The 22499-nt window shown below is 38.4% G+C and overlaps 1 protein-coding gene and 1 long non-coding RNA gene across 2 annotated transcripts in view; one reads left to right on the plus strand and one right to left on the minus strand.

The window, feature by feature from the left end:
* Positions 1-16894, plus strand: part of RNF212 (ring finger protein 212) — a 29427-nt gene extending 12533 nt beyond the window's left edge. The window contains exons 4-12 of the mRNA XM_039539400.1: positions 715-771; positions 4510-4568; positions 5517-5581; positions 5679-5739; positions 7030-7075; positions 9673-9736; positions 12401-12473; positions 13682-13878; positions 16734-16894. Of these exons, the coding sequence (XP_039395334.1) occupies positions 715-771; positions 4510-4568; positions 5517-5581; positions 5679-5739; positions 7030-7075; positions 9673-9736; positions 12401-12473; positions 13682-13878; positions 16734-16771 (660 nt within the window). The 3' untranslated portion in view covers positions 16772-16894. The remainder of the gene's footprint in view (positions 1-714; positions 772-4509; positions 4569-5516; positions 5582-5678; positions 5740-7029; positions 7076-9672; positions 9737-12400; positions 12474-13681; positions 13879-16733) is intronic.
* LOC120405699 lies at positions 16710-21070 on the minus strand. Its single transcript, XR_005598788.1, has 3 exons — positions 20936-21070; positions 18414-18486; positions 16710-16856 (listed from the first exon to the last, which is right to left on the minus strand). It is a non-coding gene; the product is annotated as an uncharacterized LOC120405699 (long non-coding RNA).
* Between the last annotated feature and the right edge of the window lie 1429 nt (positions 21071-22499).

The raw sequence follows: 22499 nt of genomic DNA on the forward strand, positions 1-22499 counted from the left end.
ATTTACTTGTTCCTCCACCATTCACAGTACATTTCAAAGAGAGATGAATACTGAGAGATCCCATGTTTACAATTCATTTAAATGATAGGATGTTCTTTTGATCTCCGAATTATCAGAATACAGCAAAGACAGGACTGTTGATTACATTGTTGACCCTATTCATACATATGTAAATACACAAAAACACAAACATTATCTCCCCACATGTCTTTTGAGGGTTATTTATTTTGTAGGATGTTAAACCCTTTCTAGCCATGCATCACACTCGGACTATATTTTAACAAGACAAGCTACAAGACATAGTATGTTTTATATTGCCATTTTATTTGTTTGTGTTTAACTCTATATTGAATACATTTTGGGCAAACACTGTAGGAAAACTACACTTCCTCTTTTTCTCCCTTGTCATTGAACATGGTCTTAAAAACAAACTCAATAAAATAAGGCCACCATCTTCTAGGCAGGCCACTCCAAATTCAAACATATTCATTTTACAAGTTTTTAGTTGCCACCCTGGTGTATAACTGGAGAGTGTTTTTATTGGATCTGGACCTAAATGTTTTATATAAAATACATATAAAAATTTAAAAAATGGGAATTACTTCAGTTTCTTTTTCCTTCATCTTGTAGAAATGTCATCTACTATAACTGAAGTGATTTCAACTTGTCCATATGATTAGTTGAAAACCATTACTACACAAGTTTTATTTTTAGATTTCAGAATTTCAAGAAAAACACAGAAGACGCTTATTAGCATACTACAGAGGAAAGGTAACTAAGCTTGACTTTGGGTGAGAAAGAGGATTGTTTTGTGTGCCTTATTTCTTTGTTTATATTTAGAAAACAAATTTTGATTGGACTTTCCTACTTATTAAGAGGGAGTTGTTAGCACCTGTCATGGTGTCTGGAGTGGTTCACAACCATGAATGCTTACCTCAGGGCAGATTGTCAGAAAACAGGACAGACACCCCAAACTGGCAGTGTAGTCTATAATTAGATTTCACCAAGCCAGTAACAAATGTGAACTGCTGGCTCACTATATTAGTCTTACAATGGAGTCACAGACTCCTGAGACTCTCCAGTCTACTTTGCCACCTAAACAAACTGGACATTGTGATGAAATGGTTACTTACACGAAAAATCACACCACAGTCAAGTTGCTTCCAGTCCCAATAAACTAATCACTTTACCCAGATAAGTTGGTACCCTAGATCTTACACCAAAGACAATGCTGGTAGCCAATTTTATAGTAAACTAACTAAAGGTTTATTAGCTAAGAAAAGGAAATGAGAGTTATTGAGAGGTCAAAGCAGGTATAATATATGGACAGGTGAGTCACTGTCTATAATTCCAAATGGCAGCAGAGATGTTATAATCTGCCAGTTTCCCAAAAGTCTCTCCAAAGAATAACTCTGAGGACCACCAGATGCTGCAAGCAATTCTCAGTTCTCAGTTCACAGGCTGGATTTTCTTTCAGCCTGTGACCACTCCCCTTACTTCAGTGTTCTTTGGGTATTCATTGATGTTATGAGCAGAGTGATATAAGGTGGAGAGAAGAGAGGTGGCTAGAGGAATTTTTCCCCTTCTTATACTCCAACTCTTTTGTGCTGGAAAAATCCTTGCTGGGTCATAGGGCCAGGCAGTTCCATTGTGTACGTGAACTCCAAGATTTCCTTCAGATGAATTGTAACTTTCTTGTTCACATCTCCCTTCCGCCACAGGGAATGTCTGATTAAGGAAGCAATGGCTCTTTAGCACCTTGCTGGCTTTCCAGTGTGCCTTTTTCTCTGAGAAAATAGTTTGTGGGAGTCACTCAGTACTGCAGTATATTTCAGTAACAATCATATATTAAAAATCTCATAATTGTAAATGCAGTGATTTTACACACATCTTAATACTACAATGATGTTCAGCAGATTATGAGTTTTTAAATAATACTTCACAAGGCATACTTTCTACAAAACATATCATAATAACCATATAAAAGAGGTACAGGGTGTCACATAGGGTATAGGGTGTCACAGAGGATAACCTGCTATTGCTACCAGTTATTCCATTAGCAGAGGTTTTTTCAGTTTGCTTTTATAGAAACCTGGGAAATTATATACAAAAAACTATGTTAAAAGAACATCATTAAGGTTGCAAGTCAAACACTCCAAAGTTAGGAAATGCCAGAATTAAGCTTGTTTGTACAACCTTAATTCAACCTATTTATGCATATAAACTATGATAGAATCTTTAATTACATGATTGTGATGGAAGCTTAAACTGCATTATCATGCTTAGTCACTAGGTGGTGCTGTTTGAAGATTACTGCAGCACATCTCTGAGTGCTCGAGTCTGGAGACATTCTACATTTTTTTTTTACAATAAGGTTGTTGTTGCTAGTATCCATTTTTCTCTGTCTCCGTGTGACTAAGCTGACGTGGTGTCAGAGTAACAGTAGAAACTGCAGAATTTCATCATAATTCCTCATGCATGAGAGAGCTTCATCTTTAACAGACCATCATATTGGAAGAAACAGTGTGCATGATTTTTCATCCCAGCTGAACTCCACAAGGCGAATGGGGAGATGCAGGTTAGGGTCTTAGTCTATGCCAGGGGTCGGCAACCTTCAGCAAGCAGCCCATCAGGGTAATCTGCTGGTGGGCTGCGAGATGTTTTGTTTACATTGACTGTCTGCAGCTCTCAGTGGCTGTGGTTCGAAGTTCCTGGCCAATGGGAGCTTTGGGAACCGGTGGCCAGCACGTACCTGCGGCTCACAGCTTCCAGCAGCTCCCACGGGTTTGGAACGGCAAACCGCAGCCACTGGGAGCTGCAGGGGGACCAGGCCTGCGGATGGTCAATGTAAACAAAATGTCTCGCGGCCCGCCAGCAGACTACCCTGATGGGCCGCGTGCCGAAAGTTGCCGACCCCTGGCATACTCTGTTGAGTCAGATAGTGAGGCGTTCAACAGAAATTATCGACATCTTCAGTTTGTTCCAGAGTTTGAACAATCAACAGAGCAAACTCTACAAGCTGCAGATGCAGAACCAGGAGGAGATGATTCACCTATTCCAGAGCTGCCAGAGAAAACTGCTGCAAATAAAAGGCAGCTTAGTCACCAAGTTGCTACCCGTTCTGACTGTATAGTTAAAACAAACAGTATGATTTAAGAATGGACAGTAAATAGCAGATGGACACGTTGAAATTTGTAGTTGGTTTTAAAAAATAGTTTCATGGTTTTAAAATGGTTAAAAAGCAGAAAAAGAAAAAAATAAGGGTAGTTGTGGTGGAAAGCTTACACTGCATTATAATGTTTAATTAATAAGTGGTGCTGTGTTAAGAATACTGCAGCACATCTTTACTGAAGGCTGGAGACACTCTACATTTCTTTTTTACCAATAAATTTTTTATTGTTGCTCACGTCCATTTTTCCTCTGTCTCTGTGTGACTAACCTGACACACTTAACCTGATTATATACTATTTTTCCATAGGCCCCTGGCCTTAATAATTTTCTTTTATCATAGTTTTTATTGAATGTTTGATTTCCTAGATATCTACAAAAGCAAACTGAAAAAAATATATTTACATGCACATGGTTCATTAGCAGATTTGTAACCTTTAGTGTGCTTGACTTTGCAAACCTTAATAATGTTCTTTTAATGTATTTTGTGCGTATAATACAATCTATTGTATCTCTTGAAAATTCTTTTTGAATCAAGTCAAAGTACAAAGAAGGACTCTAAAACAGGGCCGCCCAGAGAATTCCGGGGGCCCGGGGTCTTCGGCGGCGGGGGGCCCCCGCTCAGGGGCGGCTCTAGACCCCAGCGCGCCAAGCAGGCGCTGGGCGGCTCCTTTCCTGGGGCGGCATTTGGCTCCGGTTGAGCTCCCGCCGGCATGCCTGCGGGAGGTCGACCGGAGCCCGGGACGAGTGACTGCGGCGGGTGCCGTGGTCCCGCGGCTCCGGTGGACCCGCCGCAGGCATGCCTGCGGGAGCTCAACCAGAACCGCAGGGGCCCCAGAAAACACTCGTGGGGGCCCCTGCGGGACGCGGGGCCTGGGGCAAATTGCCCCTCTTGCCCCCCCCTCTGGGCGGCCCTGTTCTAAAAAGCTAATTGCATTTCAGATCTCAGAAAGGAAATCTATGATAAGACTTTTATATTGGGCCTTTTCAGTTATTTTCATTCTTATTCACTCCAATTTTATATCAGGGACAAAAATTAGAAGAAAGATAGAAACAAACTTCCTTTAAACTCTCTTCTCAGTATCACTTTACAAGAGCTTTGTAACATGTCAGTGCATTCTAGAATCAAAATTTAAGTTTATGTCGGTCAAAAAACACGGACATGTAGATCTTTAGAAATAAAATAGATCCATATACTCACTACTATGCTGACTCTTTCCGTGTACTGGTATGGCAATAGTATCTAAGAATAAATGTGATTCAGTCAGTAAACTCTCTATAAAATATGTATTTGACAATCAAATTGTGGAATTTCTATAAATCTTTGATTATGTCATATAGATTGCAAAATTAGAAGAATCTCTTAAGAAGGCAACACAACAGATACATCAGATTCAATGGTAAGAGGCTTAGCATAGCAAAGATAAGTATGAAGTATGCTTTGTATTTGGAATACTGCATGTTTAACAAGAAGTTATATAAATTAAAATACAAAAAGAATCATGCTTATTTGCCTCTCTCTCCTATGATGCATACTTGCGTGAGTAGATTAATTTATTATTTAGCTTTCTAGAAATGAATGAATGAAGGATGTTTTTTGTTATCCTACCTCTTCCCACACGAACATAACATGACAGGAAACAAGCTTCTTATTTTAATATTAAAATCAATAAGTATTCTAAGAAGTTAACATTTTTTTGCTGTCCATATCTTATGCTTGTACCAGGTAATGACTCAGATCTAAATGGATGTACATTTGAAAATTACTTGCTGTACTATGAGACTAGCATTTTTATATGATGTGGCCTTTTAAAGTCAATTTTTAAAACTTCACCTTGTTAACTAGAAATGTTTGCAAAAAGTCTGATGAGCCTGGCAAGTTTTCCATGTGACTTATGGTTTTTTGAATAAAGCTTCTGTACTCAACAAGGATTCCAGTGGACATTAGAAGTTCAGAAACACTAACATCAGAGCCTCCTGCATCCCATATGCAGGATGATATGTTAATGAATAAACACATGCATGTCAATATTTTTTCTTGAAAACTTTATTTAAAAAGCCTAAGGAAATTCACAAAACTAAGGTTGCAGAGTTAATTGCAATTATTTGTACATTAATATTGGGCCTTTTAATAAGATAGTCTGCCAGATGTTACCATAAGTAGATATTGCTATGCATAGAGGGATTGGTGTGGACAATATAATACACATACAATAGACTTTATAGCTAATCGTATGCATTTTTATGAGCAACTTTGGCATGTTAAAAGAGCAATAGATGGTAGTTATATAACTCAAACATATTTTTTGTTTAATTTATGTTTATTGTAACTTTTGTTTTGCATTTAGCATGAGGCCTCCCCAACAAACTACTCAACCGTCAGTTTCCTCTACAGTTAGAAATCCCATTTCCAGTAAGAGAAGTACTAGTTTAAAACATTAACTATGAAATATGTATCATTGATTGTAACACTGCTCTAACATTCAGTTTAATTACTTTAATTCCTTCAGCAAAACAGAATGGATATTCTCCATACATACTTCATCCCAACTGCCCATCAACCTCAGAAATGTAGGTACAGATCTATTAATTATCACTGAAAACCTTAGGAACAATAAGAGGTTTAAAATTAGTATTTGTCCAAAGCCTCTTATATTTACTTTGTATTATTACTTTAGAAGAGTACATGTCTTGTTGGCTATGAGCCCAAACACTAATATATATTCTAATTTTAGTATCTAGTCTCTCCTCAGTAGTGAGACTAAAGAGTTGATGAGAACAACAGCTATTTATGGTACAGTAGTCAATGAATTCAGGATGCAATTAGTTTAATCTGCTAAATACTAAATATTGTTGTATTACTGGTATAGGTCTCAGTTCTGCAGTGTATTAAAGCATATGCCCAACAATAAGCATCGGAGTAGTTTCACTGATTTCAGTGGATCTACTCACATCTTTAAAGTTAGGCATTTACTTAAGCCATGCTGAATTGGGACCATAATTCCTACCTATATTTTCGTTTCAATCTTTAAAATAATTTAAAGCCAAATTCTTTATGGACTTATTTCAGTGCAAACCCCACACTGTCTTTAATGGAATTGCACAACTTATAATTCAGAGAAGATTTTGGTCGGAGAGAGACCAATATCATGTCAGAATCTGCATTTCTAATATATAAGTTGTACATGACAATACAATGAGCATTAATTTCTTTAAAAGTTTATCAAGATTTTCAAAAGTGGAGTCACTTGATTTTGAGACACTTAATTTTTGGAGGTCCATTTGAAGTGACTTAGAGGTCTGATTTTCAGAGTGTGGGAGATCAGCACTTTCTGAAAATCAGGATCCCCTTAATGTGTCTCAAGTTAGGAACCTCAAATTATTAATCACTTTTTAAGATATTGGCCATATTTTTCATATCTGATTCTAATTCTGTTTTTAATCTGCTTTCCTCTCATTTATACACAAACTGGGATTTTCAAAGGATCTTACAAGAGTTAGGTGCCCAAATCCCATTAAATTTCAAAGGGATTTGGCACCTCATTCCTTTAGGCTCTTTTCAAAATCCCAATCATAACTCTCCATGTTTTCACAGCAGAGCATATCTCATAACCTGTAACTGATATCATTTAAAACAACACATTTTATTCATATTTCAGAATAATATTATTGCCTATACAAATGAAGGAGCTGTAAATTAATTTATTTATATTAACTAAAATAGTAAAATAAATACTGCAATAATATATTATTTGTCATTCATGAATGTGAGGATATAACATAATTTTAAATAATATTATTTTAATTAGAATACATTTGTTATTTATTATTACAACATGCACATTTATTTTGCATTACTAGGATAGAATCCATGGAGGTTGACCCTGTACCTTCCCCAATGAGGAAAGTGAGTTCATTTCTATGTATACAAACCTGAGTTCTCCTATATTCTGATAATTATTGTATAAAGCAACTCTTAGACTCCCAGGCCCTGATTCAGGAAAATGCTTGAGTACATGCTTATTTTTAAGCATGTGTCAAGGCTGATTCCACAAGCCATAAAGAAATAAAATCAGGAACAGTCAACATGGATTCACCAAGGGCAAGTCATGCCTGACCAACCTGATTGCCTTTTATGATGAGATAACTGGCTCTGTGGATATGGGGAAAGTGGTGGACGTGATATATCTTGACTTTAGCAAAGCTTTTGATATGGTCTCCCACAGTATTCTAGCCAGCAAGTTAAAAAAGTATGGATTGGATGAATGGACTATAAGGTGGAAGAAAGCTGGCTAGATTGTTGGGCTCAACAAGTAGTGATCAACGGCTTGATGTCTAGTTGGCAGCCAGTATCAGGTAGAGTGCCCCAGGGGTTGGTCCTGGGGCCGGTTTTGTTCAACATCTTCATTAATGTTCTGGATGATAGAATGGATTGCACCCTCAGTAAGTTAACATATGACACTAAGCTGCGGGGAGAGGTAGATACGCTGGAGGGTAGGGATAGGGTCCAGAGTGATATAGACAAATTGGAGGATTGGGCCATGAGAAATCTGATGAGGTTCAATATGGAAAAGCAGAGTCCTTTGCTTAGGAAGGAAGAATCCCATGCACCACTACAGGCTGGGGACCAACTGGCTAAGCAGCAGTTCTGCAGAAAAGGACCTGGGAATTAGAGTGGATGAGAAACTGCATATGAGTCAGCTGTGTGCCCTTGTTGCCAAGAAGGCTAACGGCATATTGGGCTGTGTTAGTAGGAGCATTGCCAGCAGATCAAGGGAAGTGATTTTCCCCTGTATTCGGCACTGGTGAGGCCACATCTGGAGTATTGCGTCCACTTTTGATCCCCCACTCTACTACGGAAAGGATGTGGACAAATTGGGGAGAGTCCAGCAGAGGGCAACGAAAATGATCCAGGGGTTGGGGTACATGACAGGCTGAGGGAACTGGGCTTGTTTAGTCTGCAGAAGAGAAGAATGAGCAGCCTTCAACTACCTGAAGGGGGGTTCCAAAGAGGATGGAGATAGGCTGTTCTCAGTGGTGGCAGATGACAGAAAAAGGAGCAAATGGTCTCAAGTTGCAGTGTGGAAGGTCAAGGTTGGCTATTAGGAAACACTATTTCACTAGGAGGGTGGTGAAGCAGTGGAATGGGTTACCTAGGGAAGTGGTGGAATCGCCATCCTTAGAGGTTTTTAAGGCCTGGCTTGACAAAGCCCTGTCTGGGATGATTTAGTTGGTGTTGGTCCTCCTTTGAGCAGGGGGTTGGACTAGATGACCTGCTGAGGTCTATTCCAACCCTAATCTTCTATGATTCTATGAAAAGAGATAAACCTAATTGCATCTTTCTAGACATTTCCTGATCTACTTACATATCTGGGATTTCAAATAAGTAGCTTCTGGGTATGATTTGATGATTTTTCATACCTGGTGCAAGCTCTTACAGCATTGTTCCAGCCGTGTTCCTGCTCTCCGGGAGAATGCAGAATGCTCTCCTATGAATGCAGTCAGACTTTTTAACCCTTTACAGGTAAAGCAAGTAGAGAGCAGCTACCACGAAGAATGTTATAGCTAACTGGCTGGCTGGGTGTCCATAAAAGGGAGCTACTTCCCCCCACCCCCAATTTATCACAGCACGTTTAAGTGCTTGCATGTTTTTCAGAACAAGGATGTTTTTCTGAAGCACTAGTTGTTAAATTCTAGCAGTTAGTTTCTAATAGTCCATCCTTTGAATACAATAATTAGGGATTTAGCCACATCATGCCATTGCCAAGTTATATAGCAAAATGCTTGAAGTCTGTTCTGAAATGAATCCCAATATGTTAACATTACAAGAATGTTGTAATCATCCTCAATCATCCTTATGCAGGAACTTTAGAGTTAAGGTTACACTTAAAAGAAATCTCAACATTTTAAGGGATGCAAATGCAGTTAAGACAGCTAGACAACCTTAACTTTTTGCTGTAGTGGCACTAGCCTCCAATCTTTCCTTGTTCTTATCTTACATAAGGGCTGAACAGTCTTGTAATTTTTTTATCTTTAAGTTATTAATATATACTATCAACCCTATCTCCAGTATTTTGTCTGAGAGTTTTTGCTTTATAGCCTTATATGTCAAATGAAAATATCTCTGATGCCCAGTTGAAAAGAGCTATTTTGTTGAATTACTGTAAATGCTGGTTGCCAGAAAAGGATTCTGAGAGGGCTATTGAGTAGAGAAATGAGGCATAGAGGGGAAATAGAAATCACTGAATGGGTATCATTTTGAAAATGAAGGCAGCATATATATGTGCTGAACTACATTCAAACTACATGAATGCTGCATACGCCTGTACCATTATGCATTAAGTCACTATGCATGAAGCGTAGTCTCACATTTGAGCAATATTTATCAAAATATTTGAAATGTTTTACCCTAATGTTTTATAGAATATCTATAATTTATTGTTAAAGTGCATTAATAAATAGCACATGTATTATTCTATTATTAATACCTTTCCATGCACTTAGCCTGAGACAGTGACTGGTCCAACAAGACTGTCATTGATAAGCCCACCTCGTGATGGACGTATGGGTAAGATTTTTTTTTTAAGTACCTGACTAGACATAATGTATTATATATCTATAATGCTTAGTTTTAAGCATATGTGTAAAGTTAAATACATGCTTGAGTGATTTGTTGAATAGGGATGGATTGCTGATTTGAGCCCTCTGACCTGTAAAAAAGGTATTGTGGAGATATCAGTCCAGTAAGAAGGAGCTAGTTAAGAAGCAGAAATGAAGTGGTCTGCTCAGTACTTATCTTTTTTGGCCAGTGGGTGATCTCCCTTAAACTAAGTAATGTTTGCTAAATAACCATTGTTAATAGTTGGAGAACAATTAAACTAATATAGTGCTCAGAAACAGAAGTGATTTACTTGTGGTGCATGCACAGCCTTTTACTTGATTAGTATAATGTCTTATTAGTTATTACAGATTAACATTGTCTTAGTACAGATATTTGATGTGAAAAGGAAAACATGAAGCTTGGTAATGAAAGTAAGACAGTCCAAATTGGAAGCTTCAAAAGAGTTGATTTCTCCTAGCACAAGGGTGAGGTGAGAATGGGGAATGGCTATGGCAGGGCCACCCAGAGGATTGAGGGGGCCTGGGGTCTTTGGCGGCGGGGGGGCCCCGCTTTGGCAGTAATTCGGCGGCGGGGGGTCCTTCCGCTCCAGGACCCGCCGCTGAAATGCCCCGAAGACCCATGGCGGAGGCCCCCCACCGCCGAATTACCGCCGAAGCGGGACCCGCCGCCGAATTGCTGACGACGACCCGGAGCGGAGGAAGCTCCGGGGGTCTGGGCCCCACTAGAGTTTTCTGGGGCCCCCGGAGCAAGTGAATGATCCCACTCCAGGGGCCCCGAAAAACTCTCGTGGGGGCCCCTGCGGGAAAATTGCCTGGGGAAAATTGCCCCACTTGCCCCCCTCTGGGCAGCCCTGGGCTATGGTGGCTTTAAGTCACCTTTGCAGCTTCCCAATACTGGGTTGTTCTGGGGTTGGGCATTGGGGAGGTCCCTGAGGTAAACTGGACAACCCTGGAGGCATGTCTATGTTATGGAAACCTTCCTGGGGTATGCTATGTTTCCCAGATCTTCCACAGTGCTGTGTCCTGTAGACCCATCTCCAGCACGCCCCTTTCACCTCCAGCCTTATCCCCAGCATGCTTCCTTATACCACAGCTTCTGGGGAAGTCCTCAGGAGGCAGCCGTACGGCTGGGTTCTGCAGTTCCTGCACCAGGGTAATCCTCCACCAGCTGGATATAGAATTTTTAGGGGCCCTTTTCACTCCTCTAGCCATTTTACATGATGTAAAAAAGCTGGAGCAAAGGTGAAGACTCCCAGGGCTTCAATGGCATTCCTCATATGTTTAAAGTTCTGTACATGCTTAAGTTTTTCACAGGATCAGGGCTAGATTGTTCAGCACCTTGCCGGATTGAGTCCTTAGTTTGTGTGCAGTACACATGATTTTGTAATTGTAATACACATACTTTTATTTCTACTTATCAGTAATCAATAATGATTTTTATAATCTATTTAATATTTTATTTAAATGTTCAGATCCTCCGAAGCTACATTTTTCCTTTCAAGATGTCTATATGTCTAGAGCAGGGGTAGGCAACCTATGGCATGCGTGCCAAAGGCGGCATGCGAGCTGATTTTCAGTGGCACTCACGCTGCCCGGGTCCTAGACACAGGTCCGGGAGGGCTCTGCATTGTAATTTAATTTTAAATGAAGCTTCTGAAATATTTTAAAACCTTATGTACTTTACATATAACAATTGTTTAGTTATATATTAGAGACTTATAGAAAGAGACCTTCTAAAAAGATTAAATTGTTTTACTGGCGTGCGAAACCTTAAATTAGAGTGAATAAATGAAAACTCAGCACACCACTTCTGAAAGGTTGCTGACCCCTGGTATAGAGCTTTGGATAAGCATTTTGTCATGATGTTTAAATATAAATAAATGCATGAAATGAATTAAATAATAAAACTGAGCATAAATGTAAATCAGAATCAGCACTAGGTATGAGCACACTAAGCAATTGCTTGTGGCCCTGAGCAGCTCAAGGGGAGCCCGATTCGCTTTTTATTATTTGTTTTGAGGGGTGGGGGGAGTATTCCTGTTTAGAGCCCCTAATGGGTTAGCAGCTTGGTGGATGCTATTTTAATATTTTAATTAACAACAGCAGGAAAAAGAAACAAAAGTGGTGGGCCAATTTTTTCAGCCAAAACGTCTTTTTACCAAAATATGTAGATTTGGGTTGGTCAACATTTCACAAATTGATGTAGAATTTCTCAGATTATTTCAATTGAAAAAACCCTTAAACTTTTTTTTATTTACTGAAAAACTGCAAAAAAAAATTGGTCAACTGAAATAAAATTTTGTTTTAAATTTTTGATATAGTTAGTGAAGTGAAAAATTAGCTATTCACACAGCTCTACACAATTTTAAGACTGTGTTACTCCCTCATACACATACTAGTTGTGGTCACTTTCTGCAGCCAGAAACTGCCTACCTCTATCCTTCACTTTTTGTCATCAGCGCTCTCCACCTGGCATAAACCTGTGGTGAATTTGGCCCAAAGTATATAAACTAAGATTCTTACCTTTGTCCCCAAAAAGGATAGCTTCAGTAAAGGGAGGACATAAGAACATAATTTTTAATATTGTTTTTAAACCTATTGTTCATTATAGGTAGTATTTCTTATAAAGGTTATCAATCATCGGGACTAACAGCAAGTCAAAATAGCATAGCAGGATCTCTAAGGTAACTAGATACAGCTCATGCTTTTCAAGATGTTACAGTTTTTTTTAAAGAGAATGAAATTAAATCTTGCCTTTCCTCATAATAAATCTATGTAGTGTAAAGGCTGTATTGTGTATTTTGCCTTTCCAAAAAAGAAAAGATATCGTGCAAGCTAACTGTAATTTATACATGTTTTTATTCTTGTTGGAGGGCTTGATTTTGAAACTATGGGTTCCAAAATTTGCACAGGTAGTTAGAGCATATATAGCTGTTTGCACCTTCAATCATGGTATTTTCACACAAAAATCTGTCTCTAATGTAAACAAAGTGGCCAAAATCTTTGTTTTATGTCTCATCTGAAAGGCAACACTTCCACCAGCACAATATTGCATTCATTATACTTGGGATATGGCTTCTGTAATTACTCAGAGAGAACAGTGCTACCCACTGAATCACCTGAACCCCTTCCTGCAGCACCTACATCTCGCTTTGAAGTTTCTGTATTGACAAGCCTCATTTTTTTTAACTTGCATGAACTGTGGAAATCACAGAACAATGTGATATGGTTCCAGACCATGCAAGTGCATTGCATCCATAGTTTTGAATCATAAGAACAGAAAAATGGCCATACTGGGTTAGACCAATGTTCCATCTAGCCCAGTATCTTGTCTTCCCACAATGGCTGGTGCCAGATGCTTCAGAGGGAATGAACAGAAGAGGGCAATTATCAAGTGATCTGTTACTTGTCATCCAGTCCAGCTTCTGGCAGTCAGAGGCTTGGAGGACACCCCAGAAGATGACTCTCTTGGCTAATAGCCATTGATGGACCTATCCTCCATGAACTTGTCTAATTCTTTTATGAACCCAGTTATATTTTTGGAGGTGCGTTGTGTGAAGAAGTACTTCCTTATGTTTGTTTTAAACCTGCTACCTATTAATTTCATATTATTATACATTTTCAGATTGATATTAAAATACATAATACAAATATAAAAATGTCTTTTTTTCCTCTTTCATCACTTTCTCCCTTGTCTTGTCTTTCAGTTGTTTGAAAAAAATTTCACCTAACAGTCTAACATTCTGATAAATAATACACGTGTAGTGTGCAATAACTGATAATACATTTTTCCTTTAAAATGTAAACTTTGAGAATTTCTTCAACAATTTTTGAAATCTATTGAAGTATAAAAATACCTCAGATCTTTTAACTGCACTGATTGCATTAACAGGTCAACACCAGTAAGAATACCACATAACGAACATTCGTTCTCTTCATCATCTGGCTCACAAAGTACTAGAATAGGCTTATGGGATACTCCTGCTTTCAGAACTCCTCAGTTGTACGCATGTACACCACCTTCCTCACAGGCATCTGTAACAAGACATCCAATCACCATCTCCAGTCTTCTACAGAGGCAACATGTAGGCAAGTAAATTCTATGAATTATCAAAATTAAATTATTTGCCTTGAAAAGTTTTCTAGGTACAATATAAATTATTGATTATGCAATGAACAAGTTATAATTTTGGAAAATTTGGGGTATAATATCAACACAATGTGAGCCTTCCATACAATATTTAGAGTAGTTGAGAATACACCTTTTTTTTTAATTTGTATAATCATATTATAATAAAGATATAGAAAATCTTAAATCTAATAATTTTAATATTTGCTTTTAAGTGAAGTCCCAGTTTTGAAAAATTCAATCTATATAATAATTTAGTAGACATTATTGTGATGTATCAGAGGGGTAGCAGTGTTAGTCTGGACCTGTAAAAAGCAACAGAGAGTCCTGTGGCATCTTATAGACTAACAGATGTATTGGAGCATAAGCTTTCGTGGGTGAATACCCACTTCGTCAGAGCTCTGGAAATTTCCATTACATGAGTCTGACGAAGTGGGTATTCACCTACGAAAGCATATGCTCCAATACATCTGTTAGTCTAAAATGTGCCACAGGACTCTTTGTTGCTATTGTGATGACAACTTTAATGTATTTCTTTTTCCCTTAGTTAATCCCTTGAAATCTGTAATTATTCCAAGGCAAAAAACTAGAATAAGAAGTTACTACCACTGACCTTTTTGGCAATTAATTGTAGTTAACTCACATGATTAACTCCAAAAAATTAACTTCAGTTAAAAAAATGTATTGCAATTAATCGCACTGTTAAACAATGGAATACCAATTGAAAGTTATTAAATATTTTTGGATGTTTTTCTACATTTTCAATTACACTGATTTCTATTACAACACAGAATACAAAGTGTACAGTGCTCACTTTATATTATTTTGTATTACAAATATTTGCACTGTAAAAATGATAAACAAGAAATAGTATTTTTCATTTCACCTCATACAAGTATTGTAGTGCAATCTCTTTATCATGAAAGTGTAACTTACAAATGTAGGGCTTTTTTGGTTACATAACTGCACTCAAAAACAAAACAATGTAAAACTTGAGAGCTTACAAGTCTACTCAGTCCTACTTCTTGTTCAGACAACTGATAAGACAAACAAGTTTGTTTACATTTACGGGAGATACTGCTGACTGCTGCTTATTTACAATGTCACCTGAAAGTGAGAAAAAGAGTTCGCATGACACTTTTGTAGGCGGCGTTGCAAGGTATTTACATAGCAGACATGCTAAACATTTGTATGCCCCTTCATGCTTCAGCTACCATTCCAGAGGTTATGCTTCCATGCTGATGATGCTCTTTAAAAAAAATAATGCATTAATTAAATTTGTGACTGAATTCCTTGGGGGAGAATTGTATGTCTCCTGTTCTGTTTTACCCACATTCTGCCATATATTTCATGTTATTACAATCTTGGATGATGACCCAGCACATGTTCGTTTTAAGAACACTTTCACAGCAGATTTGACAAAATGCAAAGGTACCAATGTGAGATTTCTAAGAATAGATACAGCACTCGACTGAAGGTTTAAGAGTCTGAAGTGCCTTCCAAAATCTAAGAGGGACAAGGTGCAGAGAATGCTTTCAGATTTCTTAGAAGAGCAACACTCCGATGCGGAAACTACAGAACCCAAACTGCCAAAAAAGAAAATCAACCTTCTGCTGGTGGCATCTGACTTAAATGATGAAAATGAACAGCTCTGCTTTGGATTGTTATCAAGTAGAACCCATCATCAGCATGGACACATTGTTTTGTTTTTTAATACAGTTATTTTTTGTAGATAATTCTACATTTGTAACTTCATTATAAAAAGAGATTGCACTGCAGTACTTGTATTTGGTGAATTGAAATATACTATTTTTTTTACAGTGCAAATATTTGTAATAAAAAATATAAAGTGAACAGTATACATTTTGTATTCTGTATTGTAATTTAAATCAATACATTTGAAAATGTAGAAAACATCCAAAAATATATATAAATGGTATTCTATTATTAACAGTGTGATTAATTGTGATTAATTTTTTTAATTGCAATGATTAATCGCAATTAAATTTTTATTCGCATGACAGCCCTATTTATGATATATCCAAAAATTGCAATTCTCATGTAAAATTGCAAGCTTCCTTCCCAAAGCTAGTAAGAAGCACTATTCTGTCCCAAGACCAATAGGCAGAAAATTTTGGAGTTTGTAGGCCAAGCAGTTTTGGAAATATGACAAGCCAAAAAGAAAGAAAGAGGAATTAAATTCACCTTAATTTTGAATCCCCATATCTTCCAAAGGCATTATGCAATTTGCCCCAGAAATGTCTTCCATGGGCTATGATCTGGCTTGTGAAATGACATATGCATTTGATGGATTCAGGAAAAATGGGTGATAGAGGATTGGGTAGAAAACTGGACTTGTAATAATGGAAAGATATCTTGCAGTTCAACTATAGGAACAAGGATCTGATCTCAGTTTCTGGTGTAAATCCAGTCATTTAAATGTAGTGTAATAGTGTTTCTCTGAATTTATGCCAGTATAACTGAGAGTCTTACCCTAGCGTCTTTTAAACAATTAGAATCCTAATTCTAAGTATGGGGCTCAATCCTGCTCACAAGTACACTGACTCATTTTCATGTTCCCTGTAAAATCATTTACCATATTTGCACTTGCATACATAGAAACAGCTATGCCAAAACTCACAACAACATGTGTTCCTTTGTTTTTATATTAATATTTATAATCTTTTCATTTTTATTTTTATTCTTATTTTTCTTAATAGATTTCTAAAAGCACTTAAACAAGTGAATGAAATGATTCTTTAACTTTATGTAAAAAAATTTATACCTTTATATTTTTAAATCTTCCTTATTATAGGATCTGCTAATCTTGGAGGACGTTCAGTAGAAAGATAAGCAAATGTCTGCAATCTGTATTGTTCAATAAGCATCTGGAGAAACCCTCCACTAGTTTGTGTACATCGGGGAGTACATGTAATATCTGTAAAATGTAATATTGGAATAAAACAACAAACAGGTCACCCTGGTGAAAGCACTCTTAAAATAATATTGCTAATTAACATCCACAGTTCTTTTAAATGGAAATGGAATATTTTTTACTGTTCTTAAAATCTTTGACCAAAAATTTATTGCATAATTATTCACGCTTTTGTAACCAGGCATCAAGACTAACATGACTACATATTCAATAAGAACATCTTTAAAGTACTCTTCTGTTGGTGAGAGCTTATAAATTCTCTGAATCACCAAACTAGCCATGTATATGAGTAGCTGCAAAGTGCATATTTGTTTAAATGTTTGTGCATGTATACACTATTGTGTGCAGGCTCTGTATTAGAGATGGGTCTAGATCAAAACTCCAGATCCTAACATCTTAATCTTTGGTGGTATTTGAATCCAGGATACCAGATCTTGATTCCTATTCAAAAGAACACTGTTGGCTTCCCCTAGAGAAATGAACAAGTTTTCTGGGATTTTAAATTCTGGCAGACACTGCTGTGCCCATGAGTATAATGAAGTAAGAGATTCAATACTCCACAAAGTCCACCATTGGATTTGGTTGGCACTCCCCACTTGCCAGACAGAGTAAAGTGGGTAAAGAGCAGCAGTTACTCTCATGAAGAGACTGGAGATCTGTCTGCTACCCTGATAAAACACAGCAATAATGAATGGGGGTCTGGAGACCAGCAGGGTGCCTGGGTGATAGAGGTCTTTTGAGAACAGTTTTTGGTCTTGGAAGGACACTGTTCTTATGAAATTTCCACCATTTTAGTTCAGATGCTGAATTTGGATCCAAACTGCTATCCTGGTTTGAATAAAAATCTCAATTCCAACTTTGACAGCATCCAATTTTAAGCACATCTGGGTCAACACATTTCAATTCAATACACAATTTTCTATTGCTCATAACTGATACATTAAAAAAACATTTTTTCAAACCAAGCAAAGGCTTCATTGAGGCTTATGTACATAGCAAGTTTCAAGCTACACATTTAAGAATTTTTTTATTGCAGACATGTTCAGAAATGTGTGTTTAATATTATGTTAATCTATTTTACAGTAGAAAATTTTGTCCCCACCCTCCTCTAACACAAATAGCAGAAAAGATTCCCAAATAATTCACCTTCAGTCAGGATTTTATCCCAAGGTGAATGATTTGGAAAGATATTAACACTAAAACTAATGATTACAATGACAATTAATGTACATCCTTCCAATCTGCTTACAATACCTCTGAGAGGTGAAGTTATAAAAATGTCATTGCAAGCTTCCATACTAAATAGGTTTCAATGATTTCCACATTGGATTAGTTCAGATGACGAGTAAAATATATTTTTCTGAACTGCCATCTCATCTCACTGCCAACTCATCCTGGGATCTGAAAGTCAAGCATGTTCTTTCTGGCTTCTGAAAGCCAAATTCTGCCCTTTGTTATAACTGTTGAACTTCATTGCTTTCTGGGGAATTGTACAGATGCAACTGAGGGCAGAATGGAACACAATGACATTGCACAGTTGGCTCTTCAAATGGAACTTACTTGGCAGTTTTGTTGATGTTGAACACACCTGGAAAGAATCCAGTTCACTCTTAGAGCTGTTGATTCTGCAGAGCTGACAGTAATTAAAAATAGTAAAAACTTTGTCATAAAATAATCAGCTTGACTTTGAATACACACAGGGAGCAGATTGTGTGAGTAGGAAGGTACCGTAGTTACATAGTCATTTTTCATTATAAAAGTAAACTAACTAAACTGTGCCTCAACCGAGCTTGTCCCCCTGTACCTTTTGAATGGTAGCACTAGAGCCCTACTGGTTTCCTTTAGTGAATCTTCTTACCCTTCAGAGTTCTTTGGCCCCCACTTGTTAAAAGGCAGCATGTAGCGAGGAAGGCCTGTGAGCCTTCTCTTCCCCTCAGGCAGCAGCAAAACTTTTGGTGCACAACATGAAGTTCCCCTTCCCAACAAACACACAGCCTGCAGGAGGCAGCCTGAGGTCCTCTCTTTCCTCACTCCTTTTCCCAGGCAGCAGCATAACTTCTATAGGAATGCTCACCCACACAGTTTGAATTTATCTCTTGAGCTTACTAATACTTCTGAAAAGTAATTTAATGAAATGTGCCATATTGCACCAAGTGGCAAGCATAGGATATTTTCAAAAGACTTTAACAGTCTGGGGTCCCTTACTAAGGTAGTATCTATCTTAGGGTTTTATACTGCTGCTCGTCCTGACGTATCTGGGTGCCTTCCACATAAAGTCAATAGCAATAGCTAAGTTCCTATTGGACTTCATGGAGTTCCTGGAACATCTCTCTTTTCAAAATCAAAACACTGATTGGGGTAAGGTTTTGGGAATTTTTTTTTACATTGACATTGATAGGGATTTGGGAATAGAATGGGGTGCTCATATTATGTATGGTTCTGCTGCAAATTGCTCAATATTGTAAAAGCAGCAAAGAATCCTGTGGCACCTTATAGACTAACTAACGTGTTAGTCTATAAGGTGCCACAGGATTCTTTGCTGCTTTTACAGATCCAGACTAACACGGCTACCCCTCTGATACTCAATATTGTAAGTTGGTCAAAAGCTATCTAGTCCACTTGGTGGCTGCCAATCCAACCCTGAAACCTACAGCAGTGGTAATGAGTTTAGAGGGAGAGGAAAGGGAAATCCAGTTTGAGTCAAAATTAATAAATGGCATTGATAGAGAGACTGCAAATTTTGGGAAATATTCTTGATTGGTGCCTGTTGGTTCAAGATTGAGGAGAACTTAAACTGTGTATGTGCATTATTCAAGAGTTTATAACTAGGTCATATGAAATTTAAAAGAAAACATCATAGTGGATCTAATTTACAGTACAGACTAATTACTTGCAAAAATAATTTTCTTAAATGGAAACCATGTGTGACATAAGCAAAGAAAAAAGGAGTATTTTAAAGTTGTTAACTTCCCATGTTGTCATTTTTTGTTTGTGTTTTTTTAAGCATTGTACAACAAAAAAATGATTAAAATATTTGAAAGAATTTCTTTAAAAAAAAAAGGAAGTGTTCTCTGTAATACACTGTACACAAATGTCCAAACACTATGCTCATATTTAAGCATCTCCTATTGAAGTCAATGGAAGTTTAACTTTTAGCCACATGTTGCAGTCCTGAGCAGTTTTCCAAGGAGCCATAAGTTCCTAAATACAAATATAAATAATAAAACTGCTGAACCACCCATAACTATTGCTTCACAAACATTAACATGAAAACTTATACAGTATTATTGCTCTGGAGATTTCACTTTCCTTCATATAAAATGAAATTTGCAATAGAGCAATGGTACACCAGAGGGTGCTAAATTACCTTTAAACAAAATAATTTCAGTCATCAGATTTTTGTAGGCAATTCACGGCTAGCTAGTATAAAAGCTGTGAAGTGTTCTGGTCCTCTCAGTTCAGGGAATGTTTAGAAAAAGTTCGAAATTATACAAAGAAAGGCAACATGATGATACAAGGCTTTGAAGTTAAAACATACAAGAAGAGACTGAAGGAACTATATTTAAATTCAGAAAAAATACTCTGAGAGAGCATGATCTATAGTCTTCAAATACGTTAAAGGTAATAATAGTAATGGAAGCAGAGAATTAGTGACACTGGTAGGGCAAGGAGCAATGACCTGAAGGAGAGAAATATTTAGGCTAGATATAGGAAAACATTCTTAACAGAATAATTTGGCAATGGAGTAGACTCCCAGGGGATAGGGTCAAGGCACCATCACTGTGGATATTCAAGGATACATGAGATAAGATGTTGGTGTGAATGATGTAGTGTATAGTCTTGAAAAATGCAGGGGTCAGCCTGAATTACTTAAGGGTTTTTTGTCTGACCTGTTTAGCTACAATTCTTTGTATTTCAGCTCTTTATTCCTTACTTAAATACAAATTATACAAAAGGGCTAAACTGTGGTTTTTTGAGTTTCAGTTGTCAATTGCAATCGTGTGTGTGAGAAAATGTACTGTACTAGCCATAGGAACATCCAGTGGCAGTTGTGAGCACTCTGAGGGCATGTCTACACTTACCTCCTGAGCAATAGATCCAGCGGGGGTCGATTTATCGCGACTAGTGAAGACGCGATAAATCGGCTGCCAAGCACTCTCCCTTCAACTTCGGTACTCCCCCCAGAGCAAGAAGCATAGGCGGAGTTGACAAGGGAGTGTCAGTCGACCTACCGTAGTGAAGACACTGCAGTAAGTAGATCTAAGTACTTCGCCTTCAGCTACGGTTTTCACATAGCTGAAGTAGTGTAACTTAGATAGATTTCCCCCCCACACGCCCGCCCCAGTGAAGACCAGGCCTGAGGTGGCTCCACTACTTTTTAAAAGGAGTGTAACGTGCACTTTTTCCAGCACTGGCCTTCCTTTTCTACTAAATATAGGATGGGGTATTTGAGGCCTGGTCTACACTACGCGTTTATACCGAATTTAGCAGCATTAAACCGATTTAACCCTGCACCTGTCCACACAACGAAGCCCTTTATTTCGATATAAAGGGCTCTTAAAACCAATTTCTGTACTCCTCCTCGACGAGGGGAGTAGCGCTCAAATCGGTATTGCCATGTCGGATTAGAGTCAGTGTGGCCGCAATTCAACGGTATTGGCCTCCGGGCGGTATCCCACAGTGCACCATTGTGACCGCTCTGGAAAGCCATCTGAACTCGGATGCACTGGCCAGGTAGACAGGAAAAGCCCCGCGAACTTTTGAATTTCATTTCCTGTTTGGCCAGTGTGGAGAGCTCACCAGCACAGGTGACCACGCAGAGCTCATCAGCACAGGTAACAATGCAGTCTCCTGAGAATCGAAAAAGAGCTCCAGCATGGACTGCATGGGAGGTACTGGATCTGATCGCTGTATGGGGAGAGGATTCCGTGCTAACAGAACTCCGTTCCAAAAGACAAAATGAAAAAACATTTGAAAAAATTTCCAAGGCCATGATGCAGAGAGGCAACACCAGGGACTCAGTACAGTGCCATGTGAAAGTTAAGGAGCTCAGACAAGCCTACCAGAAAACCAAAGAAGCAAATGGCAGGTCTGGGGCAGGGCCGAAAACATGTCGCTTCTACGCTGAGCTGCATGCAATTCTAGGGGGGTCCACCACCACTACCCCACCCCTGTCCGTGGATTCCGAGGTGGGGGTAATCTTAGCCATGCCTGAGGATTCTGCGGACGGGGAAGATGAGGAGGAGGAAGAGCTTTCAGAGAGCACACAGCACTCCGTTCTCCCCAACAGCCAGGAGCTTTTTCTCACCCTGACGGAATTACCTCCCAGCCATCCCAAGCAACTATCCCAGACAATGAAGCCATGGAAGGGACCTCTGGTGAGTGTACCTTGTAAATATAAGACATGGTTTAAAAGCAAGCGTTTAATGATTAATTTGCCCTGAGGACTTGGGATGCATTCGTGGCCAGTACAGTTACTGGAAAAGTCTGTTAACATGTCAGGGGATGGAGCGGAAATCCTCCAGGGACATCTTCATGAAGCTCTCCTGGAGGTACTCCAAAAGCCTTTGCAGAAGGTTTCTGGGCAGGGCAGCCTTATTCCGTCCTCCATGGTAGGACACTTGACCACGCCATGCATGTAGCAAG

The sequence above is a fragment of the Mauremys reevesii genome, linkage group 5, assembly GCF_016161935.1.
Source record: "Mauremys reevesii isolate NIE-2019 linkage group 5, ASM1616193v1, whole genome shotgun sequence".
Taxonomy (NCBI): Eukaryota; Metazoa; Chordata; order Testudines; family Geoemydidae; genus Mauremys; species Mauremys reevesii.